The 17,784-nt window shown below is 44.7% G+C and overlaps 1 protein-coding gene and 1 long non-coding RNA gene across 3 annotated transcripts; one reads left to right on the top strand and one right to left on the bottom strand.

Moving 5' to 3' along the window:
- Positions 1-382: 382 nt before the first annotated feature.
- NUDT11 (nudix hydrolase 11) lies at positions 383-6,864 on the bottom strand. 2 transcript variants are annotated; one of them, XM_032475123.1, is made up of 2 exons: positions 6,213-6,864; positions 383-2,111 (listed from the first exon to the last, which is right to left on the bottom strand). In XM_032475123.1, exons 1-2 carry the CDS (start codon positions 6,494-6,496, stop codon positions 2,108-2,110), a joined length of 288 nt encoding a protein of 95 aa, XP_032331014.1. In that variant the 5' UTR covers positions 6,497-6,864; the 3' UTR covers positions 383-2,107. The 2 variants fall into 2 exon arrangements, with proteins under 2 accessions (XP_032331014.1, XP_032331013.1); XM_032475122.1 differs by having other exon boundaries at positions 6,003-6,850.
- LOC116662010 lies at positions 6,776-17,049 on the top strand. The gene is made up of 4 exons (XR_004317981.1): positions 6,776-6,894; positions 7,366-7,539; positions 7,932-8,021; positions 16,838-17,049. It is a non-coding gene; the product is annotated as an uncharacterized LOC116662010 (long non-coding RNA).
- Positions 17,050-17,784: the final 735 nt, after the last annotated feature.

The following is a 17,784-nucleotide window of genomic DNA, read 5'->3' as shown; positions in this document are numbered from 1 at the left end:
TTTGATTGATTTATTTGGGGAAGAATTTTCCAAATTTTTGGAAATTAATTTTATAACTTAAAAATGCAATATTTTAAAGCTAAATTTTAGGATGGGGAGTGTTGTCTCACCTAGAACCTAAGCTTATGTCCACCACTGGGGTTCAAAGTTTTCTGGCCACATTTGACATACTGATGGGGCTAAAAGTCTTTTTTGCACGTAGACTTGGAAGACGTCCAAGGGAAGAATTCCCACTAAGGGAAGAACAAGTCTGTTAATGTTAGCTCAGGAACAAAACCCAGGTTTTTGGAGGGGAGGAGAGAGTCTGTCTGGCTGGGATGTGGATTTGTCTTCTGACCAACCTTCTCTACTTAAGTCTTAGGGATAGAGAAACTCCAAAGAATTTTGTTTTCAATTTTTATTATGGAAATTTTCAAATATATACAAAAGTATAGAGAATAGTAGAACGAACTCCCAAATATCCATCACACAGCTGCAATAATTATCCATTTATCACCAATCCCATTTTAACTATACACTCACGTACCCCAACCTCAAATTATTTTGAAGCAAACACCAGTAGCGTATCATTTGTAAAATTTACAGTATATTTCTTTAAAAAATAAGGATTTAAAAAAGAAAAATAACCACAGTACCATATCACACCTAAAAAAAACCCAATACATTGAGGAGATGTATTATTTCAAATTCTGTAAGGATTGTGGGAACAACCAATATATTTCACTGGTACCATGAGGAAGGGCGCAACACTCAAATGGAGCCCAAGTTTTTTACTGATGTAATTGCTTTACAATGCAAAAGAAAGAAAACGACCATATTAAAGCCACGTCAGGGCCTTTGTAGGGAGCTGAGAAAGAGTGCTGATATCACAAGCCCATGTCAAAATGCCATAAATTTCCTCTAAACATCTTTGTCATTTTCTTAAAATGGCTCTCCTGGATGTAGCTGATCTAAGCCCTCTTTAAATCTTTCATTTTCTGTTCCCCCCTCACAGAAGTTTTCTCCCCAATGCCTTTTCCAAGTGACGACAACGTAGCTGTCTCTCAGTCCTCTCACATATAGAAACCAGGTAGAATGAGGAGCTAGCTGAGTTTACTGGAAACGGGGCCGAAAACTGTGGCCAACAGAATCAGTAAGAGATGCAAAAGAAACCTAGGCAAACTAAGTGGTATAATTAACTCTGGAACCTGCCTACAGCGGTCTTTGTTGCCTCTGGCATCAAATAATACAGTATACTGAATCTGTAAAATGAGAAAAACAATCTTTTTTTCAAAGAGATGTTAAGATTACATGAAAGAAGTGGTTAGGGCAGTGCAAAAAAAAAAACCACTGTATTATTTGTGTATCATTTTAAAATTTTTATAAAAATCACAATATTCTCGTGTTCACTGTATTTATTTTTATAGTTAGTTTTATAGCAAGTGATTTTTCTGAATAAAATTTTAAACAAATTAACAACAGTACAAAAACACTGAAGTTGTTACACAAAGGACTGATCCTACAAAACGTCGCCCTAAGGGATGGGTAATCTTAAAACTGTGCTAGCCCCTGTGTGGAATAACATAGAAATATGAGTAATAATTCTTGTCTTTGAACATCTTACAACTGCCTTAAAGAGTTTCTGAAATACCTGATTCAGAAAAGCCACACATGTGGTGCCTGGACAGCATATACTCTACTAGCACCAGATTGGAAGGGGAATATTTTGCAATGTAGTGATTACAAAATATGAATAGAATCAAAGAACCTTCAGTGATGCCAACCATACTTCAAGTAGTGTCTCAGATGTAGAATCTGCAAAAGAGCAGGGAAATGTGCTCCTTGCTCTCAAAGATATCATAGTCTAATGAAGAAGGCAGACACATCAAAAAAGCACAACAAAAGGCTACACGCGCTGAATTAAGAGTCTGTTCATGTACAATAGTACAACCACCAGGGCAAGAAGGTCAGTGGAATAGACAGGGAAGGAGTGTCCCAAGATGTAGGAGGAAAATCAGATGAGCTGTCTCCTTGGAAACATGGAAGTGCTCATCTATACTTGACAATTCCATTGACCAATGGTTTACATCAATGACTCTTCCAAAGCAATCCTGGACATCTTCGCTGTTCATCTGGAAAAACAAACCAATGTCCAATTAGCAGGCTTATACTAATTTACCAATCCCTCCTACTGACAAATTTAACAAAGGGTTGATTATCTGCATCACTCACTTCGCATTTAGAAAGCCATCACAAAATTATCGAATGCAGATGCAATGTGAGTCTGGATCAGCAGCTGAGGGAGTTACAGGTCGATATATATTACAAAACAAAAAAGTCAGGAAAGCAGTGATACCAGAAGTTTGGCAAAAAGGGGGCGTGGTCATCTAAGACATAAAAAGTCCTAAATTCCATGTTCTGGATTCTGGGCTTATGGAAATTATTCAGGCTGGTTCCTACCCATCAAAAAGTCTGTGCTCTAGTGGCCACAAAGCCATGCAACAGGTTAAGTACAACAGACTGTGAGAACCATGAGACCCACAGAAGAGGGTATCTTGACCCATGTGGTCAGGAAAGGCTTCTCATAGGAAAAGTTTATGAAGTATCTATTTTTATAATCTTCAATTTTACATTAAAAAAGCTGAGCATCAGACAGTTAGATAACTTGGCTGAAGTTACAGAACGAACAAAAACTGGAATTAGTGTTCAAACCTAGTTCTGTTTGACTTCAAAGCCCCAATGTAGTTTGTATCACATCAAACACTCATAAAAATGTCAAGTTTTACTTCAGTCACCAGTGACTTCTCCACTTCCTATAGTGCTGTCTGCCCATAAAACATTTAAAAATCTGTTAAATACAGTACAACAGTTTATCAGGAGACAACTATCAGGAAAATACTGATAAAACTCTGGTTGTGCCTGGCAGCTCCCCCATAAAGGACACCTGGAAGGAAAAGATCTGCCCAGACAAATATACCTTATTGTGTGTGTGTGTGTTGTGTGTATACACATAAACACACACAATTTCCTGAAAAAATTTATACATTATAGACACAGCACCAATTATTTCCAGTGTCTCTATGTACCTATATTAATCTCTAATGTTTTCTCTATATATATTAAAAGAATATATGCTGTTTATAAAACATGCAGACAATAAGTTTCTGATTCATTTCTGCAAACCTCAATTATCTGTGGAGAGTAACCTTTTCCCTTTTTTCTCAAAAGGAGGGCTGAAAAACCAAACAACATACAAATGACTTTTTAACACTCTTAGAAGGAAAAAAAAAATCCCAGCTGTACATCACTCTTTGGAGCACTGAGGTGGTAAAAATTTTCTATATATTACTTCTGCTCACCTGTTTAGCCTGAAACTCTTGGTCTTAAAGAGAAAAAAAGAAATCTCCTTGGAGCTTTAAACTATTCTGACTAGGATGGGTTACAGAGAATATTTCACAAAACTACTTAAATGAACCTGACAGTCAATCGTGAAAAAGGGCATGACTCATTCTAAATGTTTCTAGCAAAAAAAAAACCCGACAACATATTTATAGGCTAAATTCTTAATAACAGGTTAATATAAATATTGTGCATTTTTACATTTGTCAGATACTTAATTTAGAAACCAAGTAAGATGATGCACTGTTACCTCTAAGAATAACAAGTTGAGCCTCCAAAGTACTTGTGACAGCATACAGGTGGAAGGGGGTTTTATCTACAAAAATATCTATGAAATAAGAATCCAGTATATCTGCTGTGATGATGTTAATGTAGAATTTAAAAATCTTATTGAATAACAAGGTTATTGGGGGGAAACATCTTTGGGTCTAATTGAGATTGTATGAATAGTAAAAGTCAATTTGTTTTGGAATTAAAAACATGTGCTCAAATATATTTGATATATATCACTTTCTTAGAGAAAAACAGGAATCATATTTAATCAAATGATATATTTCAGATGATAAAGTTGCCATTGGTCTTAAAAATCCACTCCTTTTTTAGTTACATTAGTACAGAAAATGTTTTGTGAATTTAAATGTGTACTTTATCTGTACTTCCATGTGTAATTAGATTTGTTTTCAAAACAGTGGCACCAAATTTCTTTAGAAGGTACAATGGAACCCACTTTTTAGAAGCCATCATATAAACATGTTAATAATTTGTAGAATCAAAATGCAAACCACATAGAGAAAAATAATTGAGTATATTGAAGAATAAAACACTCAGAGCACACAAGGGGGCAGCACAAAAGATTACACACTCAAAAATTCAATATATAAAGTTCAAAAACAGAACTATTCTATAGTCTTAAAAGATAGGAGGGCAGAGGACTGATCCAGAGAAGGAATGCAGTGGCCTTTTGAGTTACAGGCAGTGTTAGTTTCTTGATCTGAACTCTGCTTACATGTATGTGCTCATTATGTAAAGATTCATTTTAGTGTACAGTTAAGATTTGTCGATTGTTCTGTGCGTATGTTGCCCAAGAGTAAACTATGAATTAATTTTTTAACAAAGGGTAACTTCTATTTAATCTTCAGCAGTAATTGTGTTTAAAAACAGGTTGCTTTAAGGACTAACAAAACGTTTTAAATAACCATTATTGTCTACTTTATACTCATTATTTACTAGTAGGCTGTTTTAAAAATGTTTAAGTGTTCTATATGGAATGACCTTTCCACCCTGATATCCTCTTCAGAAAGTAGGTTGTCTCTCTACCTAACTGCTAACATGGCTAGAAGAATAAAGGTAGTTCCGGAACACAGACCTACGCACTTTAGATAGGATTCCTGATCTCAAGCAAGTATTGAAGCAAATGTTAAAGCTTTTAACTCGGCACCCAAAACTTGGTCCTGTGACACAAAACAATCTTCATGAGAGAGCCATCATTCAGGTGCCCTAACACTTTGAGAAGTCTGTAACAGCTGAATAACAAGAAAGCTAACTCACTCAACTGGGATGTAATTACCATATACTATTCCATTCCTTTGGCCACTGGTATTCAGACAAGTTTAAGCAGACTATCGCAAACCCAAATATTTCAAACAACTTTCTTTGAAAGACTAGTTTATACTGAGAGAACCATGGCTGTTCTAGGGCACTGAGAAAGGAGCAAAGGGAGCTGGAAGTTGAGCATGCTCAATCACACTCCATGAGTACCGTTTTCATAATATGTACGTATCAGGCTATGTGCCATTACGATACCTTTCCGAGAGGCTGTTTACTCTATAAAATATTTTGCTAAACGACATTTGGGCTATACGGGAAATGGCCGTTTCAAGTAAGTAAAAAATTACCAGTTGTAAAAATGTTCTGAAAATCAAATCATCTACATATGAATCAAGAAATTTCTGAAAAGGGCAAATGAAATGACATTTCTGAAGATAAAATTATTGTTCACTGGGGAAAGGGCACAAGATGTACAAGTTCTTAAATACTTTTTTGAAATTCAAAACTGGTCCTTGAAACCAATTCCCATCTTAGAAGGGCTTGCTGACAAGGGCTAATGCTGTGAATGAGAAAACAACTTAAGACAAACAAAATTAACGAAAATGCCACACAACCAAGGTGATCAGATTCTACAGGCCTTCCCTACAATACGAACCCCAAGACTGGTACCAGAAATGCACACGCGCCCCGCCACCCCCCCACAGATACGCGTGAAATGTAAAAACAAACCACAGCCCTTATACACGTGTACACACACAAACCTACACACACCCACAAGGGCTGACTGAGTGCCTTTAAAAAACAAAACAAACAAACCCATGTGGCTTTGGCTTTCGGAAATACGTTAGAGAGCTACCAAGAAGCGATTCTGAGAGCATCTGAAAAACGTGCAAGTTGTCTGAAAGCAGTGCCTGGCCACTGAGACAGTTTGCAAGCGTGATTCAGACGTCTGCCAAGGAAACAAAAGAAAAGCCTCCCTCCTCCCGGGGAGACCGCACACGGAAAGAGAGGTGCTCCGGGCACTCTTTCTCCTAAGGCAGGCGGAAAGCAGAAGTCTGTGCAGGAGCGGTACATACTAGGGATCGCTCTCTGGCAGGGACGGGGCCATGGAGTTTCCATTGGTTGGGGAACCGCCCAGCTTTAGTTTTTCCAGATATTCGGCATGCACGGGCTTGTGGCACTGGAGAACCTTGATCGCATCTTCGATTTTGAACCACTCTCGCTTCCTCCCAATGCTAACCGAATCTTCCCAATCCTCCAGAATCTCAGTGACAGTCAGTACATACACGTACGTTCTGTGCTTGCGATCTTGGTTCTGCTCGAAAATGCCCAGGAGCCGGCCTAACTTCCCCTTGACTCCCGCCTCTTCGTACACCTCTCGGACGGCCGCGCCGCCCGGCTCCTCCTCGGGCTCCATGCCCCCGCCCGGCACGATCCAGCGGTCCGGGTACCGACTGCTACTCACTAACAGCACCTCGTCCTCGCGCTCGCTCCGGAAGCACAGGCACGCCGCCCGCTTCTTGAAGCCCTCCGGGTCGTAGGTGCGCGTCTGGTTCGGCTTGCACTTCATCGTCCAGGCCGCGCGCCGCTGCTCGGTGCCTGCCGCCGCCGCCGCCCGGTGCCCGCCGCCGCCGCCGGCCGGCCGAGGTGCTCCGAGGTGTTCGGGAGAGAAAGGGCCGCGGCGAGGGGCGGGGAGAGAGGCGCCTCAGCCCGCGAGCCCCCGGAGCTGGGGGAAGATGAGGCGGGGGCGGGGACGGGGGCGGGGGCGCGCGAGGTACGTCAGTCGGTCCGGCCCCCGCGAGGCCCGAGGGTCCCGGGCGCAGACGCCTGAGTGGAAGAGGCGCCGCCCCCGCCGCCGCCCGGGAGCCCGGAGCCCGCCACTCAGCGCGCAGCCCACCCGAGTCCCCGGTGCGCGTCTGCCTCCCTCCTCTCCTCCCTCCTCAGCCGCCCGGACCGGGGTTGAGCGAGGTGAGGCGCACTCGCGTGCTCGTCCGCGTCCCCAGGCGCGTGCGCGTTCTGGTCGGAGGGCGGGGGGCGGGGGCGGGGGTCTCGCGGCTCCCGCCGCTCGCGGCGCCTCGGGCCCACTGCGCAAGCGCCCCGCCCCTCTCGGGCTGGGAACCTCCATCCCCCAGGGTGAAATCCGCCGCATCGTGACTGGGGCCGAGCTGCTGTCCACGTGCGCCTTGGAGCCAGACGCGGCTGTGGCGCGGCCGGTCGTTTCTCCTCACCCTCCCCACCGGGCTGCAGGAAACACACACGCAGTCGTTTCACACACGGTGAGGCCGGTCCTGTACGGATGCTCATCGTCATCTCCCACGGTGAAGAGTACCTGCTTATTTTAGGAAGGCCCCGGTTGGGTCAAGATGATCCTCCGTGTTCTTGGCGAAATAGTACCTCATGTTTGCTGAGTCACATCATGCGGGTTCATTTCTTCAACAGGTTCTTCACCTTGCCAGGCGTCTTGGCACAGCCCATATCTGAACCCTTTTCTTGAACCCCTGTTGACATCTTACCTAACCTCTGGTCCTCGGATTCCTCACCAGTAAACTCCACGCCTGCTTAGTTCAGACCTTTGCACTTGGGGTCCTATTCACCAACAGCTGGAGAAGCAGCGTAAGTAGTGTTTTATTAAATCCCAGGAATCTCCATCGTCCACACACTCCAGCCTCCTCTCTCTTTCTCACTGAGAAGTGCTGGTTGGGGTTTTGGAAAACATGCCTATGGCAATCCCTTCATATTTTACATTTTGATTTTTAGAAGCCTCCTGGCCTGGGACTCCAGCAAGGCCACATGGTGCTCTCTCACCTGTGTTTGGTTGTCCAGCCCTCTTGGGCAGAAGTGGCCCCCCACAGCCCCAGATGTGACAACCTAAAGCCTTCCCGTTCCTTTGAATTGTTCCTTACTGTTTCCCTGCACTCACAGTAGCCTTGTGGAGAAGACCTCTGATGTCCTCTACCCTTTGGCCTATTGCAACTTAGGCATGTTTCTGTCTCTCTTACCCACAGTCAGTCTGCTGGTACCAGGCATGGGGGATCATGACAACTCACTCTTCCAGTGAAATCGTGCATTCATCAAGGGGAAATTGCATCGGAAAGGTACGTGGAAAGTGGTTATGAAACATGCAGTCCAGTTTTCACATACGCGTTAGTTCAGCCTCCCAGGGTCTGCTCCACTCCATTTATACTCAAAATAGCTTATAAAAATGAGTCTGTTCCCAGTGACAGGACTACCCTCAATATCTAGAGCATAATATGACAAACATGTATGGGCATAATATAACAAAAATGTATGAAGACAACGATAAAATGGAGCTATAAAGGGAATGACTACAACCAATACCCATACTACTACCCACGACCATATTTAATGACATATAGAAGATGGATGATCAAAGAGCATCTGGAGGAAGGCACACTCCGTGATCAGAAACAAACTAGGAAACTGGATTTTAGCAGGCTGTATTCCTCAATGTGTCCATAACTCACAAATGCACAAATGATATTCAACAACTAGAAACAAAATCTATTATAATCGGGATCTAGGCAAATATACCTATCATCACCCCTATTATGAAATATCCTTTTAGGTCTTCTTTGCAGTGTAATGAGGTTGTAAAGAGCAGAAAGCCTACTGTTTTGGTAAAGAAGACAAAATTGTCATGGTGTCCAGATGGTAGGAATGTATTCTTGATAAACGCCTTAGAAATGTTGTAAGAATAAATTTCTTTAAATGGTAAAAATTAATAAGTAGGTGAAATACCAAGAGCTTTCATATATGCCAGCAATAGTCCTGTAGAAAATGTAATGGAGAACTGATGACCTTCACAGTAGCAGCATCAACATCCACAAAATAAATAAAATACCAAGGGATCCGAAAAAATATGTTTAGGACATTGTAGCAGAAAGTGATAAAACTTATACTCAGCTTTAAAAGGTGATTAGAATACAGGAAGAGGAACTCTGGCAAAGCTGGGAGATTGCGCAGGTAGTCTGGAGGGAGGGATGGATCAACCCAGCTCCAGGGACACCATAAGTCTGCTTCACAATTACCAGGTACCATCTCCTCCTCTCACAGGAGGTGCCCTTTTGTAGTCTGTTGCATCACTTTCCCGTCAGATATGCACATGCCATATGTCTGTGCTGCGGGCATATTTATTGGAAGAGAAAGGAAAAGCAACATTATGATATGGAAGCAAGCAGAGACAAATTTGTCCTGGCAGTCATAGCACGTTTCCAGATAAAGACATCCAGAGTTTGCAGGTTTAGTGCAATGCCTAGGAGAATTTCAAGTTAGTTTTCTCCCCCAAATTTGATAAAATAATTTTAATTTCCACCTGTTGAAACACTAGGGCAAGGTGGTTTTCCCTTTTTCTGAAGAAGCGTAGGAATCTTTTTTTGAGAGACTTAACATTCCACTGTCCGGTTTATCTATAGTTCAGTGTTTCTCTCCTGAGGAACAAAGTTGTTTCATGAGCAGTAGTGACTTACAACAACAGCTGCAGTTTGTACACGACTCCCATGTTGTCCTTGGCCTTGGTGATGGAATGTGCTCTGTCCTTTGGGACACCAGCAAGTGCGAAGCAAGCAGAGAATTGAAAAGTGCTTGCACGGTGAGTGGGGTTTGCCCTCTCTTGCTGCTGTTGAAACAAGATGTCAGCAACGTGAAGAAGCCTGGGCTCCGTGGATGACGGGAGACCCACAGTCTGTGCATCACCTTCACCCCAGGTGACAGAGAACCAGCTGCCAGAAATGTGGGTGAGACCCTCCTAGACCATCCAGCCCCCAGCACAGCCCCTTAGCTGACAGGGCACTGACCGCAGATGCATAAGCAAGGCTTCTGAGAACAGCAGAGGGAACCGTCAGCTGATTTCAGCTGAAATCATTGACCTGCAGAACTGGGGGCAAAACAATTGCTTGTTGTTTGAAGTCACTCAGTTTTGGGTGGTTTGTTAGGCATCAGAAGCTAGCTGACACAGTGACTAACTGCCATCCATGAAAGTCCAACCAAAAACAGAAGTATTTTTCATAGTAGGAATTTAACCTCTTCTTGAAGATGTTGACATTGAACTTTCCAGGGAGTCAGAAGGAAAGGGATGAGGTCAAGACGTGCAATATTTGTCAAGTGCAGTCTAAGTGCCAGGCTCTGAGCTGAGCCGCGTGTCTTGTTTAGCTGATAGCCCATTAAATCTTACAGAGGCCTTTATGACTTCCATTTCACAGAAAAGAAGGCTTAGAGTAGGTTTTGTGTTTGAATGCAAGGCTTCGCATCTCTATAGCCTGGGCTCTCACAAGGTCACCAGGTCCTTCGTGAAAAGCATTATTTTTATCAAGAGCTATGGTTTCTTGTGGTACTTTTTGATGATGTTCAGAGTTGGCTTCTTAGATAAGATGTCCATTTGCTAAGAGTCCCTGAGTTCAAAGAAAGGCATTTTCCTTCTGGACGTCCTTCTCCTGCACAGGATAGCGAAAAGCACTCCTCAGTGCCCATCTCCCTCTCACTAGTGAGGCCCTTCACCTTGACATGTTACTTAACAACTGGCAGTTAAGTGCCTCTGCGAGCATGAAATGGAATTAGTGCTACAGAAAAGAACACATTCTATTTTGTCTTCACTCTAGGTGTTGATTTGATTTATCAATGCTCTGCTTTATTTTTTGCATTTAATATTTATTTGCCAGCAAAATTGAAAAATGAGTATCGAAATCTTCCTTCAACAGATTAAGAAACAGGCTGAGGTGGGTTTATGTAAGTCAGGCAGTAAGCGATGGAGCTGAGTCACGCCTTGTTCTGATTCCACAGGTGATCTTTCATTCACTGTGATGGATTTCCCGTGTGTTGAAGGTGCTGAGATGCACACACAGTACTTGTCATTCCTTGTGAGCAGTCTTGCTCGTCTCTCTCGTTCTCTCCTACCTGGGAGATCCAGGCACCCAGGAGAACACAGCTTCTGGGAAATGTTCTAAAGCTGAGGGGATCCGTTCTGAGAGCAACCAGTCTGGGCTACCTATTTCCAAATTTTTCAGAGTTAGGAAGGAAGAGGCAGATTGGAAGGTGACAGCGTGGTCGTGGGAGGTTGAGTGCCTTTCTTAGTGAGATGGGCATGGAACCTAGAGCTGCGTCTTTTGTGAATAACTTTGAAGTGGAATACAGTTCTAAGAGGGACGAGCTCTCCAGAAGAGCTGTCACCTCAGGTAGAGAATGTTACAGACCTTCTCAGAGCCTTATGGTGTTCAGAGCAGGACACGGCTTTCAGGACAGTGACCACACATACCTGAGAGGATTTCTGGATGTATTAAAGGGAAGCAGAGTTAGGGGGAGTGATGTTAGTAGAAGTTGATGACTGAAAAAAAAATGGTGTTTTATAACCCATGCGCCCTAGACTTTAAATCTGGCACTCTCATTAGCTGTGCAGCCTTAAATAAGTGAATATCTTTGACCTTGAGAGTTCTCATCTGTAGCATGAGGATAATAAAAGTAATTTCCTCATTAAGTTCAACCCCCCCGAAAAGCCTTTGCTGACCACATGTACTCACCCCCTTTCCACTGGGGCAGTTACCCTCCTCTTTTTTTCCAGGCTCCCCAGACTTTAGTTCTGTCCTGGCTTTAGGGAAAGAGCCCTGGAGTGACCTGTCTGCATGTTTGTAAGACATTTCAAGGCTAAGGGCCAGCCTAATACATACCTGTTCCCCCCGAGTCAGCCCAGTGGCCTGAACTTGGTGTCCAGCAGGGATTCAAAAGACTTTGACTGAATGAGGGATTGTGATGAAAGCTCCGTGGAGCATAGAGGACAGTTATTAATGCAGCTAATAATTGTTTATTAGGAGTATAAGATGAAAGACGAGTGAACGGAGGCAACTCCACGTAGCTTTTCCGTCAGGGAGCCTTCCTCACGTACCTTCGAGGCTCTGTTTTTGCCTCAAGCCCCAAAGTGGCTTCTTAGTGGGGCTACGGCAGGTAGTTCAGTGGAAACTCCTCAAACACCAAGTGATTGGAACAAAAAATACCTCCACATTTTTTATTTGATTAATTGATGAATCACAGGGATGAATTTAGGATTTCTAATTTTGTAATTACGTGAGCAGCAGCCCAGTTGTGCACAGTCCCAGGTGTGAGCTCAAACATCAGTGGAGGCCAAGTCCAAGTGAGTGTTTCCACGCTCTCTAAGAGGCGGCCCTCCTTGATTTCTCCTACTTCTTTGGTCGCTCCCTCCCTCTGGTTCCCTGACTGCTGTGTCCCTCCTTCTCACTGACACCGTCCTCTGTAGAGACCTGTAATTCAGCACCTGGACCCTTCCTAGTGCTGCTCTGTTCTAGCATCAGGGTCAAATGCTGAACCCTCACAAAGGTCTACCAGGCCCTACAGGATCTGGTCCCGTTTCCTCTCTGACTTTCCCCGCACCGTCCCCTTCAGTCATTGCACTCCAGCTCAGTGGGAACTGCCCTTTCTGGGTTGTGTCAGCCAGGCTCCCCGGGGGCCTCTGCGCTGGTCCGTCCCTGTGCCTGGATGCTCTCACCCGACTGGGCTGGCCGACTTTCTCCCTTCGATCGTGGCCTTGCGTGGTTGTCGCCTTCGCAGAGTGGGCTGCCCACTGGGCTACCCCTGGGCTGTGTGTTGCTGAGTGCCCTCCTCTCCCCTATTCCTGAGCCCCTTTGCCTTGTCCTGCATTGTCCTTTGCTGCTGCCACTCTGGTCACCTCATGTTATTTACTTCTCTGTTACGTTTGTTGCTTTTCTCTGCCCCACTCCCCCAGAGCTCCTACTGGATTCTAAAGTCCTTGATCTTAGGGACCCTTGTCCCCTGCTCACTGGCCCATCTCCAGCAGCCCAGAACTTTGCCGAGCACACACTGCAGTCATCTAGACCGCATCTGTTGTTGTAATGAAGGTATGTGTCTCCCTTGGTACCTGGTGACCCTTGAGGGCAAGGGCTGTGTTTCGTTGGTTTTTGTCAGGCCGCGATCCAGGGTGCTCTCTGATGCAGCAGGAAAGGCACTACTGAGTATTTGTCGAATCAATTAATTTCTTTGTGAAAGTGACATTTTACAGAGAAAACGTTCTGTTTCCAAACTGCCGGTGTTCCACTAGGTGTTGTCAGCGTGAGCACCATATATGCACCAGCTGCCGTGCGAACTCTGCTCATCAGCCTGCCCAAGGGTCTGGCTCCTTTTCTGTGGATCCCGCTTAGGGTAGCACTGTTCTTACTGCACAGCTGACCGAGGGTGGCATCTTCACATCTCAGGCCTTTATCACCTAAGTAGTTTTTGCTTTCTCTGTGCGGAACTTGTACTAATTTACGTAATGTATTTCCCTCAAATAAAATTGTATGTTTTTGAGGAGGAGGTAATTAGGTTTATCTATTTTTATTTATTTATGTATTTTTAATGGAGGTACTAAGGATTGAACCCAGGACCTCATGCATGCTATGCTTGTACTCTACCACTGAGCTATACCTTGGTCCCTAAAATTGAGACTAAAGCATAATTATAGAAGTTTAGGGTTAGGGTTAGGGTTAGGGATTATACAGTTCAACACAGTGAATGTATAAGACTGTAATGAAATAGTTGAAAGGAACGTGGGGCTGATGTGAAGTCTTAGTACCCACGGTGCCGGGCACCAGGCTAGGCTCTTCATTGATCTTCTTTAACTGAATCCTAATCAAAACCCTTCAAAGGCAGTAGTGTCATTCTCATTTAACAGGGGAGACTATTGAGGTCACAGACATTCTGTAAGTCGCCCACGATCCGAAGGTAGATAGCCAAATGAGAGGAAACTCAGGATTCACTGATGACAACACCCCAGAGAGACCCCGGCATAGGCAGACCCCCACTGAATTTGCTCCCAAGTCCGGTCTGGTCCCCTTCCCTTTTGTCCAGGAGACTGCTCGCCAGAGCTTTCACCCCACCCCGTCTCCTGACACTTGTGGCAGCTCTTCATCCCTGAGATCTCTCCTGGTGTCCTTTGGCCACACGTTGGTATGTTCAACACTGATTCCTGCTCTGTTGGATGAGAGATGACTGTTCGGGTCCCTGTGAAGGAATAACTTAATTGTTAATTACCCGCCTTCAGGACGTTGGATGGTTGTGGCTCCTGAGGGAGGCTCCGCTGGTGCAGAACCTGTCTCCTTGTGTGAGAATCCCGTTCTTGGCAGGTGCCCTTTCCTTCCCCAAAGGTCTCAGAGTGGCCGAGGAGGGAAGAGCGTTGACTGCTCAGTCTGCTGTGCACCCTCAGGCCCAGGCACCATGAGACCAGTTCCCTCAGAGGCAAAACAGGGTTCTCAGGGTTACCAAGCTACTCTGTAGATTTCACAGGCTCCTTCAGTAAAGAAAACAAGGTGCGTACAAGTGATGTTTGGAATGAAAATTGGGATCAGGAGAATGGCCACATTCCCTTTTTCCCAGTAAAAGCTTCAAGTACCCCCGGTAAGATCCACCTGTTATGGGAAGATGGACTGTTAGTGATCCCCGTGGGAGGGTGGGTGGCTCTGAGCATGGGTCTGGAACCTGAGATCAGTAGGAAATCTGTTTCTCCTCTACGTTCGTTCCTTCTTCTCCTGATGTATTTCTTTCAAGGTGTGTGTGAAATTCAGTGGTTTTGTTAGGAACTTTGCCAAAATGTAAGATTCTATCTTTTAAGAGAGGGCACTAGCCAGACTCTTAGGTTCTAAACTTTAACTTTGATCAAACAGCTTTTACTACCTGCCTACATCTCAAAGGAAGTGTCCGTGATTTACTGCTTTGGATGAACTTTCTGATGTGTGTATTTCCCCAAATTCTTATAAAGGAATCATATTTGTTGTTGTTGTTGTTGTTTCTAACTAAAATATCAGAAGATATTCTAAACTCTTCAAGGGCCTGTCATGTGTCAGGTACTTAATGTACCTCACTGATGATTTTCCCAAAATCCCTGTGGCATAAGTACCATTGTTCCAGGTTCACAAATGAGGAAATTAAGCCCAAGAGAGTAGATAACTTGCCCCTCGTGACACAGGGAGACAGTGGCAGAGCTGGGACTTAGAAGAACTGCTGTCACAATCCATTGCCTATACATCCCCACAGTAAAAAAGAGTATTTGACAAAAATTCCTGTCTTTTTGAGAGTCGCCAATGTAAATTTAAAAATTGCATATGATTGCTGTGTCATCACTGTATATTTAAAGTTTACTCATGACAAAGAATACTTTTCCCTTTATTTAAAATATTAAGGTTATAACTGTATAGTTGGAGGTGGCCAGTCTGGAAACCCATTGACATGACCAAGTTCTGGGAATTCTTGCTTTCAACCATGCTGTGTGGTAAAACCTCTGCTGTGTGCTGTGTGAGGCACCTGGACAAATGAACCAGATCTCATCCTCCACCGCCTCCTGGGTTCTCGAACAGTTTGCGTGGCACCTGGTACTCAGAAACCACACTTGTGCTCCCCATGTAGAAGGCATCTGCTGTACTGCCCCAGATTGCAAGGGGACATTGCTGCTGTCAGTGTTTCAGTAGGAAACACATGAATTCAGCAAACCTTCAGCCATGCCTACCAGGCATGTTTCCTGTAGTACACTTCTCACAGGATAAGGAAAGAACAAAGACTGCATGTTCCCCGCCCCTCAGGACCTCACAGGAACACAAACAAAGCAAGGAATGTCATTTGTGAATTATAAGTATCCACTGAGTACATTTCCAGTGTGAAGGAGGAGAAGAGGAGGAGGGAGGCAGATTCAGACGAGATAGCAGGGAGGCAGCAGAATCAGGAGTCAAGAACAGGGCAGCTGGGTCCTCGTGACTCTGAACATGAATGCTTTACCTGAAAATTCCAGTGTCTGGGGGCTCACGGATGGGATTCCTTAATCTGGAACATTTATGATTTTCAACAAACCCAATAATCAGATTACCAGTCTTATACTCATGAATCAATTTCTACAGTTACATTTCTTAAATTTTTTTAAAGCCTAGGCCTCTTCAAAAGCCTCCCCGCTTGAGGACATTTCAGAAACTGGGATTGGTAGAGAGACCAACACTGATGGTCGAGCCAGGAAGTCAGCAGTGCACTCACTGAACGCGAAGCTACTGAGTATAGGGATCCAGGATGAAAGTCAGAAAATGCATTATGTTCCATGCACTGTGGGAGGCTCTGACCTTAGAGGGATCAGTCCAGTTGATCCAGCTGTCTTAGTACAGAAAATTATGCAGGCAGATCTTAAACCCAGTGGTCTGGAAAGATTTGTCAAAGTTGTTTTATCAAGGAGATGTTTTTATATGCACGCATGCACACGCGTGCGCACGCTCGCACACACACACACACAGACTCACACACTGTTAATAAATTAGAATTCTGAAACATAGCAAGGATCACAGAGTGTTGGAGCCAGTCTGTCTGACTCTAAAGCCTCCAAGAATGTCTGTGCCATCAAAGCCTTTTTCATCGTAATTTATTTCAACGTAATTCAGAGCCACTACCTGCAGCTCCCCTGACTATGCTTGTCTATTGTTGACCCACAGAGAACTGGGAACTGAATGTTCCGCCTCAGCTAAAGGGCAGGGCCTGACTGGGCAGCTCCGGCGTCCAAGCCCTTCACAGATGTGGTCCCCATCTTCCCAGGACGTGTCCTCATGTTGCTGTCACACTTCGACCTGCCTGTTCTTGCCTCTGTCTTGCAGTTCATCTTCGCGGCACTAGAGCTGGGATTCTCTGCACTGTGACTTTGGCCATGCTTATTTTAATTTGCACCTCAGAGGTACAAGTGCAAGTGTATGGCTGGGCCACAAATTACTCCTCACCCTCTCCAGTAGGTTGGATAATACAGAGATTACCTTAAGCACCACAGAGTCAACACACTAATAACTTAAATACCTGTGTGTCAGTTTTTTATTGCTGGATAACAAATTGCCACAAATTTGGCAGCTTAAACCAACACGTTTCTTATTTCCAGTCCCCATAGGTAAGATGTGTTACGTGGATCAAGTGAGTTCCCTCCTTGGGGGTCTCGCAAGGATGAAACCAAGGTGTTAGCTGGGCTGGGGTCTTACCTGGAGGCTCTGGGGAGGAAGCAGCTTCCAAGCTCATCCAGGCGGTGGGCTGACGTCAGCTCCTGTGGCGGCAGGACTGAACCCACATTCTTGCAAGGACGTCCTCGGGGGCTGCTCTCAGATTCTCGAGTCTGCCCCTATTGCCATCAACTGGTTCCCGCCATCTTCAGTCAAGCAGTGGTGAGTCCAGTCTTCTCGTGCTTTGCATCTCTCTGCTTCCCCTTCTGCTTCTTATGAGAGAAAACTCTGCTTTTAGCCTCTGGTTAGATTAGGCTCTTTGGGACCACACGGGAACATCTCCCTGTTTGAAGGTCAGCGGTTTCGTCACCACTATTGCAACTGCAAAATCCCTTTGGCCATGGAGCGAAACACAGCCTCCTCTTGGTCACAGCACTTGGGGCGATGGTGGGATATCTTGGGACACCATTTTTAGCATTCTGCCTACCGCACCCTTTAATACCTTCAGATAGTTGTTTATTGAAACCCTGTCCTGTGACCCTGACTGTCAACCTGTAATTCCTGTGATGAGACCACTCACTCTTTACTGAGTTATATCATGTCATCATGCAGGTTTACTTGCACCAGTGGCTCATGTATTCCCAAGTGTGCTAGTCAGGGTCCTCCAGAGGAACAGAACGAAGAGGCTATCTATAGAGAGAGAGAGGAAGAGGTTTTTTTTAGGAATTAGCTCACATGTGTCTGGAGACTGACAAGACCTAAAATCTACAGTCGGCAAGGTGGAGACCCCACAGAGCTGATGGTGTAGGTCCTGTCTGAGTCCAAAGGCCTGAGAATCAGGGGAGCCGAGGGAGTATGTCTCAGGCCAAAAGCTGCTGGGATCCAGTCTCAA

This window comes from Camelus ferus, chromosome X (assembly GCF_009834535.1).
Source record: "Camelus ferus isolate YT-003-E chromosome X, BCGSAC_Cfer_1.0, whole genome shotgun sequence".
NCBI classification, from domain to species: Eukaryota; Metazoa; Chordata; class Mammalia; order Artiodactyla; family Camelidae; genus Camelus; species Camelus ferus.
Note: the sequence above shows the minus strand (reverse complement) of the source record. Positions and strands in the feature narration are given on the sequence as shown.

Coding starts and splice junctions, on each gene's coding strand:
- NUDT11 (XM_032475122.1), bottom strand. CDS start 6,496: ATGAAGTGCAAGCCGAACCAGACGCGCACCTACGACCCGGAGGGCTTC.